The sequence below is a fragment of the Tympanuchus pallidicinctus genome, unplaced genomic scaffold (assembly GCF_026119805.1).
Source record: "Tympanuchus pallidicinctus isolate F22 unplaced genomic scaffold, pur_lepc_1.0 scaffold3, whole genome shotgun sequence".
NCBI lineage: Eukaryota > Metazoa > Chordata > Aves > Galliformes > Phasianidae > Tympanuchus > Tympanuchus pallidicinctus.
In genome coordinates, this window is record NW_026294747.1 from 86,457,520 (window position 1) to 86,478,760 (window position 21,241).

The 21,241-nt window shown below is 38.2% G+C and overlaps 1 protein-coding gene across 11 annotated transcripts in view; it reads right to left on the reverse strand.

Annotated features, from left to right (window-relative positions):
* The window catches only part of AGMO (alkylglycerol monooxygenase), a 179,190-nt gene extending 163,132 nt beyond the window's left edge, over positions 1 to 16,058 (reverse strand). For 10 of the 11 annotated variants that reach the window (XR_008209430.1, XR_008209429.1, XR_008209428.1 and 7 more), the window contains exons 1-2: positions 15,815 to 16,058; positions 9,340 to 9,470 (exon numbers count right to left, since the gene is read on the reverse strand). Coding sequence is in view for 7 of the 11 variants with exons in the window: in XM_052695401.1 (XP_052551361.1) it covers positions 9,340 to 9,470; positions 15,815 to 15,919 (236 nt within the window). In the remaining 4 variants the exon portion in view is untranslated. The remainder of the gene's footprint in view (positions 1 to 9,339; positions 9,471 to 15,814) is intronic. The other variant, XR_008209431.1, reaches the window with a different exon arrangement.
* Between the last annotated feature and the right edge of the window lie 5,183 nt (positions 16,059 to 21,241).

Here is a 21,241-nt window from a genome sequence, read left to right on the forward strand (position 1 = left end):
CAACTCTGAAAGTTCACTTGGAGTTTTAAAGGTTTATATTGCCTATTTTTTCTCCCTCAAGTTCCATTTTCACTTCTTGAAAATACTGAGGAGAACTTAAGAAAACGTTTTCCTCATTTAAATGTTAGTTTTTAACCATAAATATGACAGAAGTAGATAGCTAAGACTTTTGTCATTTGGTCCAATCTTCTGCATAAGGAGTAATAAATTCTAAACCAGAGATTACACAGAAAACCTTATTATATACATTACATTGATTAGTCTTCTTGGATTTTGAATATTTCTACTGAAAATTTTCTTATGATGTACAAAGTAGGCACTTAGGCAACTGTTTTGACTCAGATAGATGGTTTTTCTCTCTTAGTTTCTAAAGTTCATGCATACTTTATTTAAAGGTGACAATATTTATTTTAATAAACCATTTCCCCTTTCTCCTTCCACTGGGTCAGATTATCACTTCCTCTGATTAAAAAAGTCCAAGAAGGAAATTCTGGGAGATGAACTCTCCATGTGGACACGAAGATCTACTTACAGTAGATCCCAATGGGATAATGAAGGAGGGAAAAGGTGGAGAAAATTCAACTGGAAGAACAGGCGGCTGACTCCTGGCAAAAATAACCTGTAAGTCCTGTTTTGCTTCCTAGCTCACAGATCAACCTTTGAGCCTGGAATCAGCTTTCAGAAAAAGTCTTCCATGGTCCCCAGGACAGTCAACGAAAGTGAGAAGGATCAGGGGCAATAGCTGTTGTCTCTCTAAGCACAGGGAAAGAACTGTATATTGAAAGTGAAGTCCACAAGGAGACAACCTAGGCTCTTGCCACTGCTGTAGTCACCACCTCGCATCACACTGGGACACGACCTGGGGCCCCTGAGCTAAAAAACACAGCTCTACAGCTGGACCTACAAAGCCTCAGCTCTCAAGAGCTTTAACAGACTTGCATCCTTGGAGGTCAGACACAGAGGGAAACATGTTAAGACACCTCGGTCAGGAGGTTATATTATCATTAAAAATAGTGAGGTATTACTAATACATTGTTTCCCTGGGTTAAACAAATTAAGTTTTCCCAGCCTGATTCAACTACATCAATGTAAAGTTTCAAAATGTTGAACAAAGGCAGTTTCTCCTCTGTAATTGGAAATTATTCAGGCTATATATGTAACAGCAGGATATATGAATAATTAAAAGGTCTGTAAGCTTTTGTTTCAGCATGGAAACTGTAAGGATTTCCATTTCCAAAGACCCTCATAGAGCTTTCTTTTTCAGATGAAAAATTGGCTCCAGTCACAATTGAAATAAACATTTTGATAATATGAATTCAGTAAAGAAGAGAAAGGGGAAGGAGGTAGAAGAGCCTTGAGAAAATGTCCATTTGCAAAGCAAAGCAAACCTTCTGCAACTGAAATCCCCTTTTATTTCCTGTACAGGTGCCAGGTTTTGAACAGACACCCAATTTATTACCTTGTCAGCTGACTTATTAGGGTTGACACAAATCGAACTGAAATATGCCTGACATACTGCAGTCAAGGCTTTTTTCACACTTTAGCATAAAGCCAAACTTTCCACAAGATGGAGGGAAGGGGAGAGGGAGCTGTGGGAGTTCTATTCCCTGTTTTCTATCATCAAGATGAATATGATCCTCTCCCATTCTTAATATGCAAAATCAGTCATGAAATAACCTAAGGCTAAAAAATAATTCACCAAAATGATACATCTGGGAAATGATTATCAGGCTCTGGAAAGCCCTTGATTACAGGAAATAGCACCTACATTTTGAAAAAATGTTCCCACCAGACACAAAAGCTGAATTAAATGCTCTCCTCTTCCTCAGTATGGCTTTCTTCTCTGGCATTTTAGTCTAAATAATGCAAATCCCTGGTTTTCCTCACGTGGAAAAAAATATTATCAATTCCAAAGCAAAGTGAAATAGAGGTAAATTTGGTATTCCTACTAGCTGTGCTACATGCCCTCTTAGTCAAGATGTCACCTTACAGAGCTGACCTGTTTTTCACCAGCCCTGATCCTGCTACACTTTCTTTTTTTGTCCTCCAATTCAAGACACCAGTATTAACTTCTAATAGTGGGTGGTAGCAAACGTGAAAAAAAAAACAGGCTTTGGAAGCAAAAGGCAGTATCTTTATTCTTAATATCTCCTGCCTGTATAATTTGAGTCATTTATTCTTTTCTTTGCTCTTTCATACATAAAGAAGCAATCAATTTTAAAAAATCAATATTAAATATTTAAAATATTTTTGTCAGAAATTCCACTGCCTTTCACAATACAACCCACGGCAATAACACCTCCCATCCTAACTTCATGTGCAGTCCTTTGGTAAATTTATGTTCAGATTATCTTTTAAAAATTTTAAATTCTTTATTTCTGTACACCTGTACTTCTGACAAGGAAGCTTGTTCTTCTTCCTTTATAAAATAGAAATTGCATTTCTTAGATCTATTTATACCTAGCCAGAAGGCTTAGCGGTAAAATGAGATCCAGTAAATTCAGGACATGCAGTGTTAGGAGATACTAAAACATCATTTTACATGAAGCAACAGACCTGATGTTTTAATGTTTATATAAATAACACCATGCAAGTGTAACATAAGAGCTTAGTATGTTCATTTGATAAAGAATTTTGATCTCTCCTACTTGCTGAAGAGTGGCTATTCCACTGAAGTCAGCAAATCTGCATTAGCATTTGAGTTAGATTAGGAACAAGCCTATTATATTCTCAAAAATCACATACGCAGAAGTTATGAGTTATCTAGAACAAAGAAAGAGGTAACACAACTGTTCTCATAGTCAAATAGCTTCAGTGAGATATAGTGCATCAAATGTTGAAGTAAAAAACATTTACGTAATTTTTAGTGAACAGCTTTTGCCACGATTCTGATTTTTTCAAGTCATAGTTTGTTGTTCACACAAGACTAATAGTTTCATTAATTTAGAAAATTACGGAGAAATTTTTCCCCAATTTCCATAACGCAGCAAACGGTTAGCCATTTCTAAAAATGCTACCCCGGTGCTCCATCTAGTGGAATTCTGATTTAAGCCTAATAAATGTTTTAGCAAAGACCAGTACTTTACCCAGAGAAGTACCCTACATAGTTTGGAGTAGGTGGTTTCTAAAAAAAGAATTGCATGCATGCTCATGAAATTTACCTTACTGAAAAATATAGAATGAAAATATATGCAATAACTAAAGGTTTTGAGAAATTTGTATATTTTGTGAGCTTCAGAGATTACTGAATTTAATAACATGTTTTTGATAAGAGTCAACTCAGTTCACAGCCTGTGTTCTCACAGAAGACCACAAATATATTTGAGAACAAATGTTAACAGATGGTTTTTACATTTCAAGTCATGCTGGGTGCAAAACTGGGCTCTGATATTTATGAATTCAGAGACCTTTATTTGGGCCACTGTCTAGAAAAACAAGAAGTGATGCAGTACTAAAAATGTAAACAAATACAAATTCTGAAAACTGCTGTCTCATTATTAAGAAGTTACAACTCAAAAGAGCAATTGGCTTCCTGACAGGTTTGCATGAAACATGGCAAGCTCTTGAACATCTTTGTAGTGACTGGTTGTTTCAGTCAAATAGTTTGAGAACATCCTGATTCTCCTAAGACTCTCTCCTATATTCTGCTCTTTAATGCTTAGTACCTTATACATCATTTCATTAGAAACTCTGGAGCCTTAAGCTTTGGCTCAGAGCTTTCCTTAGTCATCACCAGAAAGTAGCACGCTACGCACACCAGGCTGTCCACAGCTACTCACTGGTACTCCTGCACTCTGCCAGGAGTTGTGCTCACACAGATGCTTTCCAGCATGTCTCAAACAAAACAAATCAGGTTTGCAAAATTCTCCGTTCAAACTCCTGACTGTCACCAATCTGCCCAGGGGAGTACCCACCACTGCCACAGGTGGAGATGGTAACAGGGGTGCAGGGAGGTAGTGATGAACATATGATGGCAGGCAGGAGGTTCTGGCATCTTTTACGGGCACAGCTAGATACAAACTTTTGCAAAGCCAGTGTAGCTTATACCAGATTTATAAAGCTGTGTTAAACCAGGACAGCAAGAAAGTAGCAATATTCATGAGGATTAAATAATCAAGTATTTACTGAGTTACCCCCACTCCATTCATTGATGAAGAAGTAGGCCAACAAGAAAAAGGAATTAGAGCAAACCAAGATTGTTCATGTATAGTTCCTGCTACAAGCTTAATTGAACTGAATTAGAAAATTCCCTTCCAGAGTCAGGTCTGTCTGCTGAAAATGCTGCCAATTCCCATGCACAGCCATACCCACTTTGTGATGCTGTTTATCCTATTCTAATTGCTTTACCTACAGAGAATTATTATATCAAAACTTATTCTTACAGAGCTGTGAGGGCTGTGACCTTTGGCAAAACGTGGGACCAATTAGCAGAGCATATGAGACAGTGCAGCCAGGAGGATATTATTATGAAATACATAACTGTGCAACTTATTTGAAGAGAGGAAGGAATGGGATGGTGAGTAGATTCTGTCTCTTCAAGCTTGTTATCTATTAAAATTTTTTTATGGAAACGTCTATTGACAGGCAGTGTCCAAATTGCCATAGACAGCTGCTAAAGCTGTGGAGTTGTATGCTGCTTCAGTGGAGACTAAACCAGTCAAGCTGCTGGCTGCTAGTTCTGCTCGCCTGCCTATCTCTCTGCAGTTAAGCAAATACCTTTTGCTGCTATACTGATCTGAAATGCCTTAGCAAGGGATCAGATAGACATCTTAACTAACACAAGAGAAAGGGATGACTATGTCAGTGAACATAGGAAGAAGTGCAGTAGCCAGAAGTACGGTTGGTGTAGGGGCTCAGCAGCCTTGCTATTTAATCAGGTTAAGCGATTACCTTCCCATTTTGGCCCCATCTGCTCATCACTGCCCTAAGTCTGGTGGTTACCAGCCCTCAGACCTGCCAGCATAATTGCATGCATAGCTGCTCCCTGACCCAGCTCTGTCAAAATGAATGCAGCTGAGGTTAAACACCTCTTTTATAGTTCTTGGGGGGCTTTTGTTTCTGCTTTTAGCTGGATCACTTTGTCAGGACCAGGTTAGGGAGCAATTAAATGCGCAGTTATGTTGGCAGATCTGAGGGGGCAGCTGGACCAGAAGCAACACATCTGACCATGGTCTAAGTAAACAGCTGTCCAAAGCTTTATTCAAACAGATGTGGAGAAAAATGTAGCTAATAAGTCTTAAAGTGAAATTTTAATTTACAAGAGACTGCACATATCAAATTTTCTTCTAAGAGATACAATCACTAGCTTAGGAGATGATAATTTTCCGCAGTCTTAAGCATAGTGAAATACCTAGGAGGTACTTTAGGAAGCCACAACTTACTTTAAATGGATGTATTGATGCAGGCGAGTATTTTGCTTTCTGTTAGGACTATGCCAGCTTCATGGGGTTGTGAACTGCTTGCACCAGTCTCAAACAAGGGCATTCTAACTGCACACTGTTACTAATTAAGCATTGAGAGGTTCTGTTTTCAGACCTCAATTTTACATACATTTAGAAGTGGGTAACTCAGTTCTACAACAAAAGAATCAAATATTACTAATCTTGCTACCCTGACTGCTTTTTTCCATGCCCATTTCTTGTTCTGGTACAAGATTTTGTGAAGCTATGGTAAGAACTGATTCAGATTCGTATGATGGGGGAAGGTGCTCAATGCGCTTCCTGGGCCACTTCACCACAGAGCAACACAAATCCTGATGCTGGCAAAAGGGGAAAGGAAGATCAGAGACAGAAATAAGCAAACAGAATACAAGTCAGGCAAGGGTGTTTCATTTGGCAGCAGTTTTGACCTAAAATGTATGTGAAACCACCCCTTCAATCTCGCTTCTGGAATTATGTGAAATCCAGATCTGTACAGAACTGAACTGTACTGGTATATAGGAGAAACAGGATTTGTACTCCTCTGAATCAACTACAGATGCTGATGTGCATCTGAGTATCTGAGCTGTGTAATGTGAACTAACTCAAAAGCACTTTCTGCTTTCTTATGCTCACCACCACTTCAGAGAACTTTAACCTCCCTGTTTCAGAAAACAAAGTCTTTAATATATAGTGTTCTCTTCAGAATTAGGAAGTTCATTGCAGATTTGACTGACAAAACCATCAGACATATAAATTCGCACACACACTACAACTGTACTGCAGATCCGTGCTCTAAAAGCTGGCAATTGAGCATGACCATAAAGAACAGAGACTTTCCCAACTAGTTCGAAAATATACCTACCTCAGTTATCCCCCAAACACTTTTTGATTTGATTTATGTTCTGCTGCTTTAAAAAAAGAAATGGGCCAATATTAAATAATGCACATACTTGTATAGAGGATATTTATATCAAAAATAAACTTTCTCTTGGGACAATATTTTTAAAGCAGCATTTAAAGCCTCCTGGCAATGGTTTGTTAAAGAAGTTAGTTATTTACTTAGAATAAAGTTCTCAGAAATTTTTAAGCCACCAACATTTAAGTTGCAGGGAATAAGGTTAATAATTCAATTTTTTCCCTTTCTTCCGAATTACTTTTCTTTGTATATAAAATCTAGCAATCACACATGCAGAGGGATGCACAGTATTGTATTAAAGCAGAGAAAATTATATTTAAGAAACGTATGGACTATTTTAGAAGAAGTGATATGTATACACAAAGCAATTGTACTTACTGTATGCTGTAGAGTCTAATAAGTCTAAAACAAAACACATTACCTTCTCTGATTATACTTTTCCTCTTGCACCTATATAATTTTTTTTTATATTTGGCAAACAAATATCAATAATTTATGATTTGCATTTTCTCCAACAATGAAGTAAGAAACACTGAATAAATATTGTTTTCCCTGAAGAGACACAGTACTTGTTATACAGACTGTGAAATGGAAAAACATGCTCACAGGATGAATATGGTCTGTGACTCCTAATTTTTCCATAAAATCTAAAGACCTCCATGCAATGACGCATCTGAAGCTTCATTCTAAATAATAGACTGAAGCCCACCATTTTAGACTCAACCACAGATTTTTTTTAAGGAAGTGGCAAACCATTGCTGCTAGTTGAGAAAATGAAAATTAGTCCCTGGGAGAGGATACAATCAATGGTGTGTTAATCTAACCTTCAGCTGTTAATGATTTGCACTCCTATTTCCCCTGATGCTGTGGGTTCTGCTGAAATATTGTTTTAGCAGTTTCTGTCAGCTTTCCCTACCTTTTTTTCTTCCTGAAAAGGAAAGACTGAAGTGAAAATCTTAGCAACGGGTTTTGTGCATGCTACTTTTTTTCCAACCCAGTTCTTTCACACTATGGAAGCAGAGGGCAGAAGGGTAAACTGTTTTGTTTTTTCAGTTCAAGCCTTTTTAGTATTCTAACATTTCAAACTCTTCTTGTTTATGAAAGGGTATCTACTCTAAGCAGTCACTATTGGAACTCTGTTATTAACATGAACTAAATAGTTTAGAAAGTCTGTTTTTTTGCTTGCTTCTTTGATATTCAGTCAGAAATTTCAAAGCTTTTTTTTTTTTTTTTTTTTTTTAACCACTGAGAAGAGTCTTGTTTGTCCAGCCATGAGAGAGTAGTGCAAGTGACCCACATGAGGCTTCTTGTGCTGGTAAATCAATGAATAAGTGTCCTGATCCTGTAGATTTGCCTGGTCCTACAAAGTTTGCATTCCTTAAGGATTGTTTCGTTCACTCAAAATAACTTACAAAATATTTCTTATCCAAAAGAAAACTGCCTAGCCCACAAGCCAAATTCTGCAGCAAAGTACTGAGTGCCAAAATAATAAAAGTATTCAGCACCTTGCTAAGCTGCGTTCCACACATGCAACATTAGTTTTCTTAACAAGCATTTGTTCCAGGAATTAGTGCCTCTGAAGCATTTTAGTATTCCTTAAATGCAGCCAAAAGACCTCACAAAACCATTTAAACTTCATCACACATATCTCAGTCCCCATGTTTAACTTCATCTGTCCTGAATATTTCAGATAAGAAAAATAAACATGGTAAATCTGAAGCATACTACTGTCTAGAAAAATACAAATATGTTAAAGAAAATGATATTTGGACTATCTCTGTTTTAGCTGCACGAAAATGAGAGTAAGCTTTCATTAGTGTTGTGTTTTGGTGCACACAAGTTCAGTACTTAAATTTGTAATTTATGCTAGCTTAAAATATAACAAATTCAATGTTCCTCCTTCACAATCATGTTCACAAGTCTTATTAAAAGTGCATAAAATTGTTTGAACACAGACTTCATGCTTTTCCTTTGTTACAAAGACTAAAAATACTGTACAAATTCAAACATTCAATAAATAAAGTGGATGACTAGCAGATTTCAGAATTTAAGTAAGAAGAAAACGGATATAACTTGTCAGTACGGATTTTTGTTGTTGTTTCAGTGCTTTTTAAATGTATTTTATCACTAACTTAGATTGTAAAATTCACAATGACAAGAATGAGGGACCTGTAAGTAGTGAAGACTGCATTTCACAGATTCAAAACATTTAAGGATGATCAAATATATCATCCATACATTTCTGTGTGGCCAAATTTAAGAACACATTGCCTATGAATGAGGAATGTAAACCACAATCTAAAAAAAGTATTTGAGGATGAAAGATGGCTCAAAGGACTAACATGGACCTGGGATATATAAAGAGAGAAAGAAAAAGTAGAAATAGAGAACAAATGACTTCATTACTTGGCACTGATGTATCAGTTTCTGAAATATGGAGTGTATTTGAGACATCAACACTAAGAAGGCTGAAAAACTGTTGAGGATTCAAAAAAGAACTGTGGGAATATTGGAAAGAACTGAAAATATATTATACAGTCAGATTCAAATAATTGAAACTTTTCTTCCTGTAATGAACAAATTATATGCAATTATAGTAATCTGTAAATTCACACCTAGGAAACAGAAACCTAACCCCTCTTTAACAGACAAAAAAATAATAAAATCTACCATCTGGAAGTTCACATAATGAAAAGTAAGATCTAAAACACAATATTCCTCAGAATTATTTAGAGTATCTGAAAAGCACTTAAGAATTAGTCAGATTCCCCATTAGTATATATTTAGTATTTAATAATAGGCATTTATTTAAAATACATTCACCATGAAGTAATTCAAATTAATCTTTTGACTTCTATGCAGAACAGAAGAAATAGTGATCATGTTTATAACATTTCTCTCAAGCATAAGAATCTTTTAGAACTCCACTGAAATCAGACAAGATAATGACTGAATTCAAAGCACTTTGAAAATGACTTCAAACAATATAACATGCATACTTACTCTGGAAGTCGAGATAGGATACCCAGTGAAAGAGAACTTATGCCATCATTGATCCGACCTGGCAATTTATGCTGCTGAACCCAGCTGACAGCAAATTCTAACACAATAAAAGCAATGAAGAACGGAATGCTCTGCAAAACAATGGAAGAAATAAAGAAATCACAACACAAGCAAGATTAGATCCACTTTTTCAGAATCCTTAGAAAGAAACTTTTTACTCAGAAGGTGGTGAGGCTCTGGAATCACTGCCTGGAGGAGGTGTGGATACCCCATTCTTGGAGGCATTCGAGACCCCTAAGTTGGAAGGGCCAACCTAGAATAGCCTGATCTAGTGGGTGGCCAACACCTGGCGCATTGGGTTTTTAAGGTTCCTTCCAATCCAAGCCATTCTATGATTCAAAGAGCATCTTATGTCACCATATACTTCTCAGCTTGTATAACGTGATGGAAAGCACAGCAGAGCAGCAAAGTCCCAGGCCACGGAGAGTGAGGATCTACTCAAACACAGCAGCAGTGGGCACAGAAACAAGAAACTGCTTACCTTCAGAAGTCCTGTAAGGACCTCATGTAAGCAGAGATCTCCAGATGAGATGCCCTCAGCTCCACTGCCAACACTTAAATGAAGTCAGGGAGGGGTAAAGCCAAGATCTTCCTTGGGTGGCCTTACCTTCCTAGAAGGCACTCAGTCACTGGTTCAAGCTGTGACTTAGCATTTCCTTTACAGGCTAGCTGTCATCTTTCTAGCTACTACTGCACCCTGATAAATCCAGTAATGCTCCTCATGGATTTTACAAACAAACACAACCTACTAGTCTTTCATTTCATATATACAACCAGCATAATAACTCTATGCCATATAAATTTATATTATCTGCACATAAATTCTTGAACAGCAACAAAATAAAATACAAAACTCTTTCCAAACTCATTTCTCATATTTAAGTAAATCAGTGGTAGAAGCAACATTAGTGGACACCTCTAATCCCAAGGTAAAACAGAATCTGCTTTCAATTTGTTATGTATTTTTTTGATAGCGTTCAGCTACTGAATGCAGCATCCAATTACACCATCTAAAAGAGATATTAATGTGAGCATTTTTTTTTCTACTTGGCCTATTACCATGCTTTTCGCTGCCGATAGCAACAGCTCTTCTGTATGAATTTTCACCAGAAAACCTAGAAACTATGTGAACTAACTATGAAGCCCATTCTGACCTTGGCCATAACATGTTTGCAGACCAAGTAGCAATGATGAAGTGCACTATTTTTTCTTTTGTGTTGGCACTAGCTGTGAAATCATTTTCAGCCTTCGAGAAGTAAACTGTAATATTGTGTGAGACAAGCATTTTTCAGTCATAACACTGCTTCAGCCTAGGATTTAACTCACTGTATATCCTGAGTCTCAGATCTACAGACAAATTGAAAACACACAAGAACAGCGCCCACTAGTAAAAGGTATGGGCATAACTAGTAATAGGACTGCAATACTACTATGACAATGTTATGCTTCATCACTGCAGATGGCTACAGCTATTTTCAAGTTTTCATCAGCATCCTGAAGAATGAAAAAAGACTGACCAGAAGTAATTGGCAGAGCATATGCATTCAGGGGTTTTTGTTTATTTGTTTGTTACTGATTTTGTTTTGTTTTTATTGACACAGAAGTCCTAACAGTCCTTGCAGTTCACGGAAGGAAACAGTGATGATGGAGCAGTGACCAGCCCCCACCAGCCACCATCTCCACCACAAAAGGTTATGCAGCAACGAAAATAGGAAGCAGCAATTTTCCTTCCATCAGATCTCTGTGCATGTGAACATTACTTAAAACATCTCACTCTGTAGGAAAATTTAGGTCACCTTTTCTGTGGTATTATAAAGCATAAAATTCCCACCATGTTTTTAAGGGATAGAGAAATGCAACATCAATGAGTTTTTATCCCACCATTAATTGGAAGCAGCATATTGTCAGCGATGTCCCTCTTAGTCTTCTATCACTGCCCCCTTCAAGTGACCTGCAGACATGTGGATCCACACAGTGAAACCCTCCACAGTGCTTGTGACTATACCATATTTTCATGGAAGAAGCATGATGCTTCTGCAAATGCCACTGCATTTTGGAGGATGCTCGTTTTTGTTGCCAAGTGAGACATGATCCGGGAATTCCTAACAGGCTGGGACACCAAAGAGACTAAGATGGATATAGACCAGATTGCTCAGTCAAAAAAGAATGGGATGATTCAAACCATGCAACCAGCAAGAGATTTATAGTGTCTAGGAAATGTGAAAGTTCATAAACTGCAGCAGCTCAGGGTTAGGTTACAATAACAGATGAACGAAGATTAATATCAACATGGCACTTTTTAATTTAGATGCCTAGCTTGCATTTTAGATATCTAAAGGCCTCCTTGGGATACACACTAGCTGATGATATAAAACCTTTGAAAGCAAAGGAAAACGTAAGGATAAAACCTAAACAGTTCCCAGCAAAAACAGTGTGGTAAATCTGATACTTGAAACAATAAAAAGCCACCCTCCATTTGAAATCATTGAAGGATTCTAGAAAAATATAAATGCTTCTTGTTTTATTTTAATTCTTTCATTTCTAGCTAGATACGATTATTAATGTTGTGTTTGTTCTTTTTTCTTTTAGTTGCTATAGCTAAACAACAGATCCCTAACTTATCAAACAGGCCATATAATTGTGCCTGCACAACTAGCGGAAATAAAAATGGTCTTTGCAAGAACAGCTAAGGAATATTTGACCACAATATTAAGAGTCAGCTTTAGCATAGACTAGAGGCAGGTTTGAAGTTATAGATATGGAGCAGCAGAAGCTGCACTTCAAATTGAATGGACTCAGAGCAGAATAACTGGAATTCTTTTTTCATGAAATGAAAATAGTACACAGGTAATATATGATGCTTATATTCTATGCAGCACTTTACCTAGTAACTTCTGAAATGGTTAAAATACTTGACTTTATACTAATACAACTTCTTTCCCATTGACTTCATTAAATATTTTCTTCCCACTGTGAAGCTGTGAGGCAGCCAAGATTTGACAGCACTTTTTGACTCACAAACAGGGAGTGTCAGAGTAAAGAGGATAAAGAAATATTCAGGCAGTCTTAACCCCCTGCCCATCAAGGAGCTTGTAAAATTTATGACATACCTTTTAGTATCTAAGAAATTACTACCTCTCCCCCATACATCCACACTATGCTGTGTTCAAAGCAGATCAAAGTGATCAACTGCATCAAGACTAGCATATACTATTTCTATGAACATAAGACCTAGTAGTTATTTTCACAGGTCAGGATTTCAACAAGTTACATGCCATACAACCAAAAGCAAGTGGAAAAAGTGTAAGACAGCAGAAGGGTAACAATTAAAACTGGAAAAAAGGAGATGGTCAAAAAAGCAGACAATTTCCAGTAGCCTAAACTTTTGTTTTGTTGGTTTTTTTTTGTTTGTTTGTTTGTTTTTTGCTTTGTTTTGTTTGGCTAGTAGTCTTTTTGATTGATTGTTGATTTGGTGGTTTGTTTTGGTTCTTTTTTTTTTCTTTTTTTTTTTTTTTTTTTTTCCTCTCATTTATAATGACTATAAAGGCATTTAAGGAACCTGAGGAGGATAGATAGTTCTGGCAAAATTTTTAAGCATTGCCTCTGCAAGCAAACTGGTACAAAATTAAGCAATAGCCACTGTTTGACTCCTGGGTCAGAGACAGCAGCTGGCCCATTTTGATATCTTCTGATCTATAAATGTTTTATTCTGTTTCCACTTTCTTTCTCTTCATCCATCACCAGAAATGCTTAAAGGGGATTTACGTTAGTTTTTGTGGGTTTCGTGAGTAACTGAGCCATAAATTGAAAGTCTTACATCGAGTAAGAGAGCTTCCCTTACAAGTAACCAATACTTAGAGAATGTGAAGGACCATTTTAAACCAATTTTTACTTCATACAGTTGCAAAAAAATAGTACTCTCAGTTGAAACTCAGCATAAATTCACCATTTTATTGCAAGCCTTGAAACAGCTTATTTTCTTAAAGTCCCAGGTCTTCATAATGTAAGAATCTTAACTTTCACGCAGAACTAAATAAGCAGGTTCTGTGCCTCATTATTTAGAAGCAAAGCCTAAAAATGTGAATTGAGTGTAAATGTGAACTTAATTTTTAGGCTCTACAAAGTAAAGAGTAAATAGCAAAGAAAAACAGTAATTACAAAGTTTAATGTTTCCATTTTTGAGCTTTCAGCAGAAGGAACCAGTGCTATCTCCTCTAAGGTCTGAGTACAGGGAAGTCTTTATTGAGCATAACTGATAATTCTAGAACACAACAAGAAGTGAAATTGTTTCTGCTCATGAAAACAACGATCAAAAAGAGTTCCCTCCATCCATCTACTAAGTGTGAGAGAATCATAGAATCATAGAATCATAGAATTTCAGAAAGGGTGGTCAGGCACTGGAACGGACTGCCCAGGGAGGTGGTGGAGTCACCGACCCTGGGGGTGTTCAAGGAAAGACTGGATGTTGTGTTGAGGGACATGGTTTAGTAGAAGCTATTGGGAATAGGTGAACGGTTGGACTGGATGATCTTTTAGGTCTTTTCCAACCTTGGTGATTCTATGATTCTATGATTCTACATGACTGAGTCCAGATCAAAGGAGCTGCTCCTACAAAATGACCATTCGAATGAACTTGAAGGTTCCTTCACCCTTCTAAAGACAGAAGGTACATATCCCCACAGCTAGCATTATGTGATCTAATGAGCTAGGAACATTATCTAGTACATGACAGACCAGACAAGATCTAAATCTCACATCTGAAGCTCAGATAAAAAAAAAAAAAAAAAAAAAAAAGGGGGGGTAGGAGTCACTAATTTAATCTGTAGCTTGTTTCACATCATCATCATCATCACCACTGTTTTTTAGAGCGTGAGTAATCTGAACTGAAGCCTTCATTTATTACCATCTCAACACAGTTACAAGCAGCTGGAGAGGAACAGAACAGTTACTTTTACCCACAAAGGTACAGCCAGAAGAGCTCAGACCAAGGTTATAGAGTTGAGATAGTTGGACCACTATAAGACTTTTACACACAACAGAGTTATACTGACAGCAAATACATCAAGACGGATTCCAGCTAGAACTATTCCAAGACAGCAATTACAGGAAGTTTAACTATTCTGAGAAACCTTTTCTAGTGTAAGTTTTTTGCTAAATACACATTCTCTTATAAACTTATTATGAGAGCTATACAACAGCAGAAATCTACAGGCATTTCTATAATGCTAATTAAGAATACTTCTGCAAATATTCTTAACTGTGTGCTCAGTACCAGGAATAATGGGTTAGGATAAGTTCTGAGCAGAATAGGCAACAAGCTTCTATGGCAGAAGAAAAACCAGGGATGCTAAGGAATGGTGCTGGCAAGAAAATGTGTGACACTCAGCTGAAAATGTGGGAATATGGGAACATTAAAAGAGATAGAGAAAGGCAGTAGGTAGAACTGGAGGGAACAATCAGCTGACTAGGCAAAACTGGCAGGCTCTTGACAGACCTCCTTGACCATCACATTATAGCTTAGTTGCACAACACCTCTGAGGAAGGCAATCCCTCAACCAGACACTGTGTGCACAGGTTGGGTTTGCTTATCCTGTCCTAAGGGACAATGTCTGCTGATAGCCACCATCAGCGGTGGGTTGCTGAATGCTGAGATTCCTGGTAAGCTGCTGACAGCACTGCACAACCCCATAACACCCCCACTACAGCCCAATAGCAGCCGCTGCACGGGAGTTCAAGATATGTGCCATGATAAATATGTGCAATTGGTAGGACAGAAGGGAGCAAAGGTACCTCCATGAAAGCAGATATGCCGGCAGAGTGGGAGGGGAGAATGTGACACACTGCTGCCAAGAGAGCTCTCACACTGGACCTCTGTACTCTTGCCTCGGAGCTATAGGAGACAGCACTGTCCCAACACAAATATTTGTTCTCATTCTCTTAAACAACCTTTGTGTTTGGTTTTTGTTTTTTTTTTTCTTTTGAATATGAATTGTTTGTTTAGTTTTTTTCTTTTGAGCTGGTGGTACTAACTTTAAGGGCTGAGAGCTGACTTTTTGACTTTTTCTGTAAAGGTAGGATCTTGGCCTGAATAGCCTGACAGTGTCATGCTTTCTGCTTTACTCAGCACTGCCAATTTGAACAGCATTAACATCAACACTCAGATGTGGGCTGCTCCTCTGAAAACTCTACCTCCTGCTATCAGGAGTAAGTATCCGAGCCTTCATTTATAATGCATTAGAAGAGTACACAGCTTGCAGTCAGTGAAAGATAAGGTATTTCATCTTACTTTGGGCACCCTTTTGAGGTCACATCTTCCCCAGTCCTCTGGAAAAAGGCAGGTGGTGCATGGGCACAGGGTGGGTGGAGAAGCTGGCAAAGGATGCCCCCGGGAAAGAGGAGAAGAGGGGGCTCTCACCTTCTCTACGTAGTCGGGCACCTCTTCCAGCGTGCCGAACGCGCTCTCGCCGGGCGACAGCACATAGAAGAGAGCTCGGAGCTGCTGCCCCGCCGTGGTGCCCATGGCGCCGCCGCTCCGCTCCGCGCGGACCCGGCTCTGCGGCTGCCGCAGGTGCGCCGATGGCGGAGCCGTCCCTGCACCCGCTCCGCGGGGGCACCGCGGCCGCGCCCGCTCTGACCTGCAGCCCGGCCCCGCGGCCTCCGTTCGTGCTGCAGACAAACTGCCTACTTCAGAATCATGCTGCTGTGCAGATTTTTCTCCTATTATTTTTCACTGTGTCATTGTGTAGATGACCTTCCAGTATTTGAAGAGAGATTATAAGCAGGAAGGGAAGCAGCTTTTTACCTAATAGTGATAGGTAAGGGGGAATGGCTTTAAACTAAAAGAGGGGAGATTTTGGTTAGATGTTAGGAGGAAATTCTTTGCTCAGAGAATGGTGAGGCAGAAGCACAGGCTGCCTGGAGAAGCTGTGGATGCTCCATCCCTGGAGAAATTCAAGGCCAGGCTGGATGGAGCCCTGGGCAGCCTGAGCTGGTGGGTGGCAGCCCTGCCCAGGCAGGGGGGAGGAACTACCTTACCTCTGACGTCCCTTCCAGCCCAAGCCATTCTGTGATTCTTTGTTTTCCAGAAACAGGGTGAGGTGTCCCTGGCAGTTCTTCTGATCAGCTGCTCTGGCCAGTCAAGCACTCCACCTGTGCAAAATTCTTATTTTTTAGTTATAAGAAGGGCTTATCAAGCTCAATTTTCTATTGCTCAGATTAATGTGATTACAGCGAAGGCAGTCTCTAGAAGCCACCTATCATGGTTTCCTTTATAAAGGATTGATATGAAAAAACAGTAAGGTCTATTTCTTGCTTGTTCACTGTAGAAGTTTTACAATGACTGGAATAAGAACAGGTGTTGTACATTAGGCTGTTGATCTGAAGCTCAGAAACATGCATTTCCCCATCAAATGTTTGTCAGTCAATCTTCATATGATTGGCAGTTGTAATAGTCAGAACCTTTGTGATAAAATAGATTGTCCAGAAAGAAAATAGCATAATATCCCAACACTCCCTTCCTCACAAGTGTTCAGTTTCACTTACAGTCTTTGCAGATGAAATGGACTGTACGTTCTGCCATCAATGATCTCACTACACACACTGCTAAATTGTTAGGAAAAAACATCTGCCTTGATGTAACCAATTTTTTTGAAAGGAACTGTGACAGGTACTGTGAGCTGAATTTTTTTGTTTAGGATAAAAAACATGTAGAATTTTACATTAAAATTATAATAATGCACCTATGATGTTTGGAGTCATAGAGTTACAGAAACATGGATTCACTGAGGTTGGAAAAGACCTTTATGATCATTATTCCAACTGTCAACCCATCACCACCCCTAAACCACATCCCTCAATTTGAACAGTTAAAGTTTAGATTTGAACAGTATCTTACAGTTCTAACAATGTAAAACACTACAATAGTACAAGAATACAACTTCACTGGAAATATTTTATATTAAGCTGAACAGAGCACAAGCAGTTAAAAATAATCAATATTTGGGTATTCTCTTAATGTGCCTAGTTTATGCTAGTAAAATGATGTTGGTAATACTGAAAAACTTAGTAAAAATCTTTGAAAGTGCATCCTTGAGTTCCTAACTCCAGTGTTGATTAATGGCTGTTTGAGGTTCTTAAAAATTATTTCTAATTATTAAATTCTAAAGCCTCAATTCATTTAAATGAAACTTCCATATTCACCCAAAAATCATGCTTTTCTTTCTAGGTAGATTTACAGTATGTCAAAAGTTTTTGAATGCAAAGTCATATGGTAATAAATGCCTTTTCACTTAGATTAGCCTAGGTATTCCTGTGGCATTACTCTCACATTCTGGCTCCTTGACCTCACCATAACTGAGATTCTCATTCGCAGCATCCTAGTAGGCTACACTGAGCTGTCGCTGGTGTTCATTTTGCTCTACTAGCATCTCACATAGATAAAAATAATCAAACCTGAATTCCATTAAAAAAAGAACAAAAATAATAAAAATAAATGTTACCGGTATCTGGAGATTGATCTGCTGCAAAAAGAACAGTTGCCAGAGCAGGGGAGCCAGGTCTACTCGGGATATTTGAAATATAATTGAAGAACAACTACATCATATTACACCCTTCTGGGAAAGAAGGGATACAACAACAGTTTTTTGGAACTTGAAACTTTTAAAATTATTTTGGAATCCCTTTTCAGCATAAATTGTCACTCAAGTATCACGACACTGAAATTCTTGTGTTTGAAACTAGAAGAAACCATTTGGATTTGATTATACCTCACAGGGGAAGCAATTGGTTGTGTTTACCAATTTCTGTGCTCAAGGAAGAATAGATAGATGACAGCAATAAGACAGCTACACCTCTAGTGAGAAGGAGAACAATTTTTAGATGGTCATCCATAATCTGGCTGTACAAATGTCACTGATGTTCTCTAAGCACTGAAATTTGGCATACAATTTCAAGTGCTCACTCTTATCTTTGTTAAGAAAAGAATGGAAAATTAAACATCCAGGAATGTTGCTTTAGTGAAAAGCCTAGCTGTTCACTAAACAATGCCCCCTCCATTCACTGACCTTGTACGACCTCCTTAGAAAGGCGCCGATTTTTTTTTTTTTTAATAATAAAAAAAAAGACACAGAGATTAACAGCATTTTGTGGGGTTTTGTTTTGTTTTGTTTCTCCTCAACAATCGCATCCTTTGCTGCCATCAGAAATGCAAAAGGATGTTCTGTCTGGAGACTGTGATTTTGCTGTTGACCAGCTGATCATTCCAGTAACCAAGGCAACAAAAGCCTCTGTTCTACTTAGAGGAAATTGGGGAGCTGGCCTAACGCTGTCTGTAGGTGGATCATATTTTGTTTTCTCCAAAGAACTCTATCCCACCCACTTCATGAACTGAGAACGCCCAGACGCTTCCTGTTTGGGTCTCTCTGAGCACTAAACCAGCACTAAATAATAAACTCATAAAGGGAATTAGGGCAGGTTGAAACTGGGATGAGCAATATAGTCTGCCTTGGCAGTCATTCACAGCAACCTGAATCACATCCAGAGCTGGGCTGGGTTTAGCGTACTCTACTTACGTACTGATATCTTTGTGTGTAGAAACAGTTTATGTAAGTATATTGTGTAGATACAATAGAATTTTCTCATATTTCTGCTCCAAGTATTTAGTACCTATATTTAAGCTTGGCAATGAGTGTTATTAGGAGAGTGCATCTGTGTTGTTACAAATCTGTTATTACAACATATTTCAAACATATTTCCAAGTGATAAACCCTACATTGTATGATACCTTCTCAAAAATATTCAACATTTTTGTTAGCATTAAATAAGCTAACTATATTAATGACCAGTTCTTAATGACAGCATAACTGACTCCAGAAACCTGCAGTAAGGATATGCTGTGTAGTGATCATCCTAACATCATGCAATTAGCCATTTGTTGCAAACTCCGCTCTTTTCTTTCTTCTATGCAGGACTGGTAACTATAGAGCAGCGACCAGACATGAATATTCTTGATTAATTGTTCAGCTCATTCAAAGATTGCTAAGATGTCCAGAGAAAGTAATAGAGCTTCTGGTGATCTGTCAGTGAATCTCTCAGTGATACTAAACTTGAAACTTAATCCTCCACGTTTCTTTGTTAGTATCTGTTTTGATCCTCTTGGAGGATTTATTTTAAATAGCGATGTGCCTGGTGTCTTTCACCTTTCTCTTTCAGAAAACAGATTTTTTGCTATCATTCTTAAAATTTTCCTCTGTTCCCAAGTATAAGGACCATTGGAATCAATTGCACCTTAGACTCTGGTGATACCCATTTGGTGGGTCAGCTGCTGATTTTCTATTGAGAGCAGACGGCACTGCCATCCCCCTTCTCACTTATAACAGGCCTCTTCCTCCTCTCACCTTGCCCTGGCACCAACTCTGACAAGATTCCACAAGTTGATTTAACTCACAAAATTGCTTTGCAATAAACTAGTCCAGAAGATGTGTATGTGTGCATATATATACACACACACATTATTACTGCTCTAGTGTGCTAATTGTAGAAGCAATTTTTGTAGAAGCCCAGGACACAAAAGATAGGACCACACAGTTACAAATCAGAGATGGAGATGGTGTGGAAAAAAGACTTCATTTCCATAGCAGCGTAATATTAGATCAGCTGAGCAGCTCATGGATTCACTGTCTCCTGTGCATTTGCCAAGTACAGGTTATAATGCATCAGCATGCAACTTCATTCAAACAGTTCACATTTCCTTTACATCTTTTTAGTAACTGCCTTTTTAGTACTTATCTATTTATTTATTTTCCTGGAAAACCATCCTCTAGTAGGATGGAAGCTTTTCCTGTTATTTGCATGTTCACATAGGAAAGAAACATTCTGTGGTACCCGTTATTTTTGCTGACACACAGATTAGATCACAGGGCATCTTCTGCAAGGAGAGAAAGATGGTGCTGTCCTTTGATCCACAAGTGATAGCCAGGCTACAAGAAAGCTAGAATGGTATAGTCCATGAAACACAGTAGGTAGAAAATCTAGCATGGGATGAGAAGGCAGTGGTCTGATTAAGGAGAGAACATAACTGTGCCTGAGAACTGCAGGAGGATGGCTCTCTAGAAGACTCTATAGAACTTGTTTTAACACAGAAAGCTAGACAAGGCTGAACAATGAGAAATACAGAGTTTGAAGATCACAGCCCACCCTATTAAGATAAAGTGAGTATCAGAAAAATTGACATTTAGGCTTATATTTGTATTACACTTCTATCAGCAAAATCTCAGTTTTCTCTAATTCAAAAGTTTTAAACTTTTAGTTTAAAAAAAAAAAAAAAAAAAAAAAAAAAAAAAAAGCACCACCAATAAAACCTACTAACAACAACAGAAACTCAATTCCACCAAAAAAAAAAACAAAAACAACCAAAATAATAAGGAAACAGAGGTAGAAAACTCTTTAGTGAAGATGCTGTGCTGACTTCAAGGAAGAAGACGACGTTCATCCTGAAACTCTAGATTTTTAGGAGCCAGTAAGAAGCAGAAAATACTCAAATCTATTTGCATGTTAATCTTCTTGAGCAGCAAGAGTTTCCCAAGGGAGCCTAAGTGGTTTCAGCTCTCCCCCACTTCCAGCTGCATGCTGTATACTCTCACTGCTTCCCTTGTGTAAGCTGGGGTGGTCACTAGACACTGAACTGAGCCATTTCAAAATGCTTAATCAGCAGAAAAATTAGCCCAATAAAACAAAAAGCCAAAACTGGCTTCAGTTATTATGAACTGAAGTCAGGAGAAATTCACATGGAAAGGATGATCAGGAAGACACGGTAGTCTAAACTCTGCCCTGCTGAGGAAAGCTT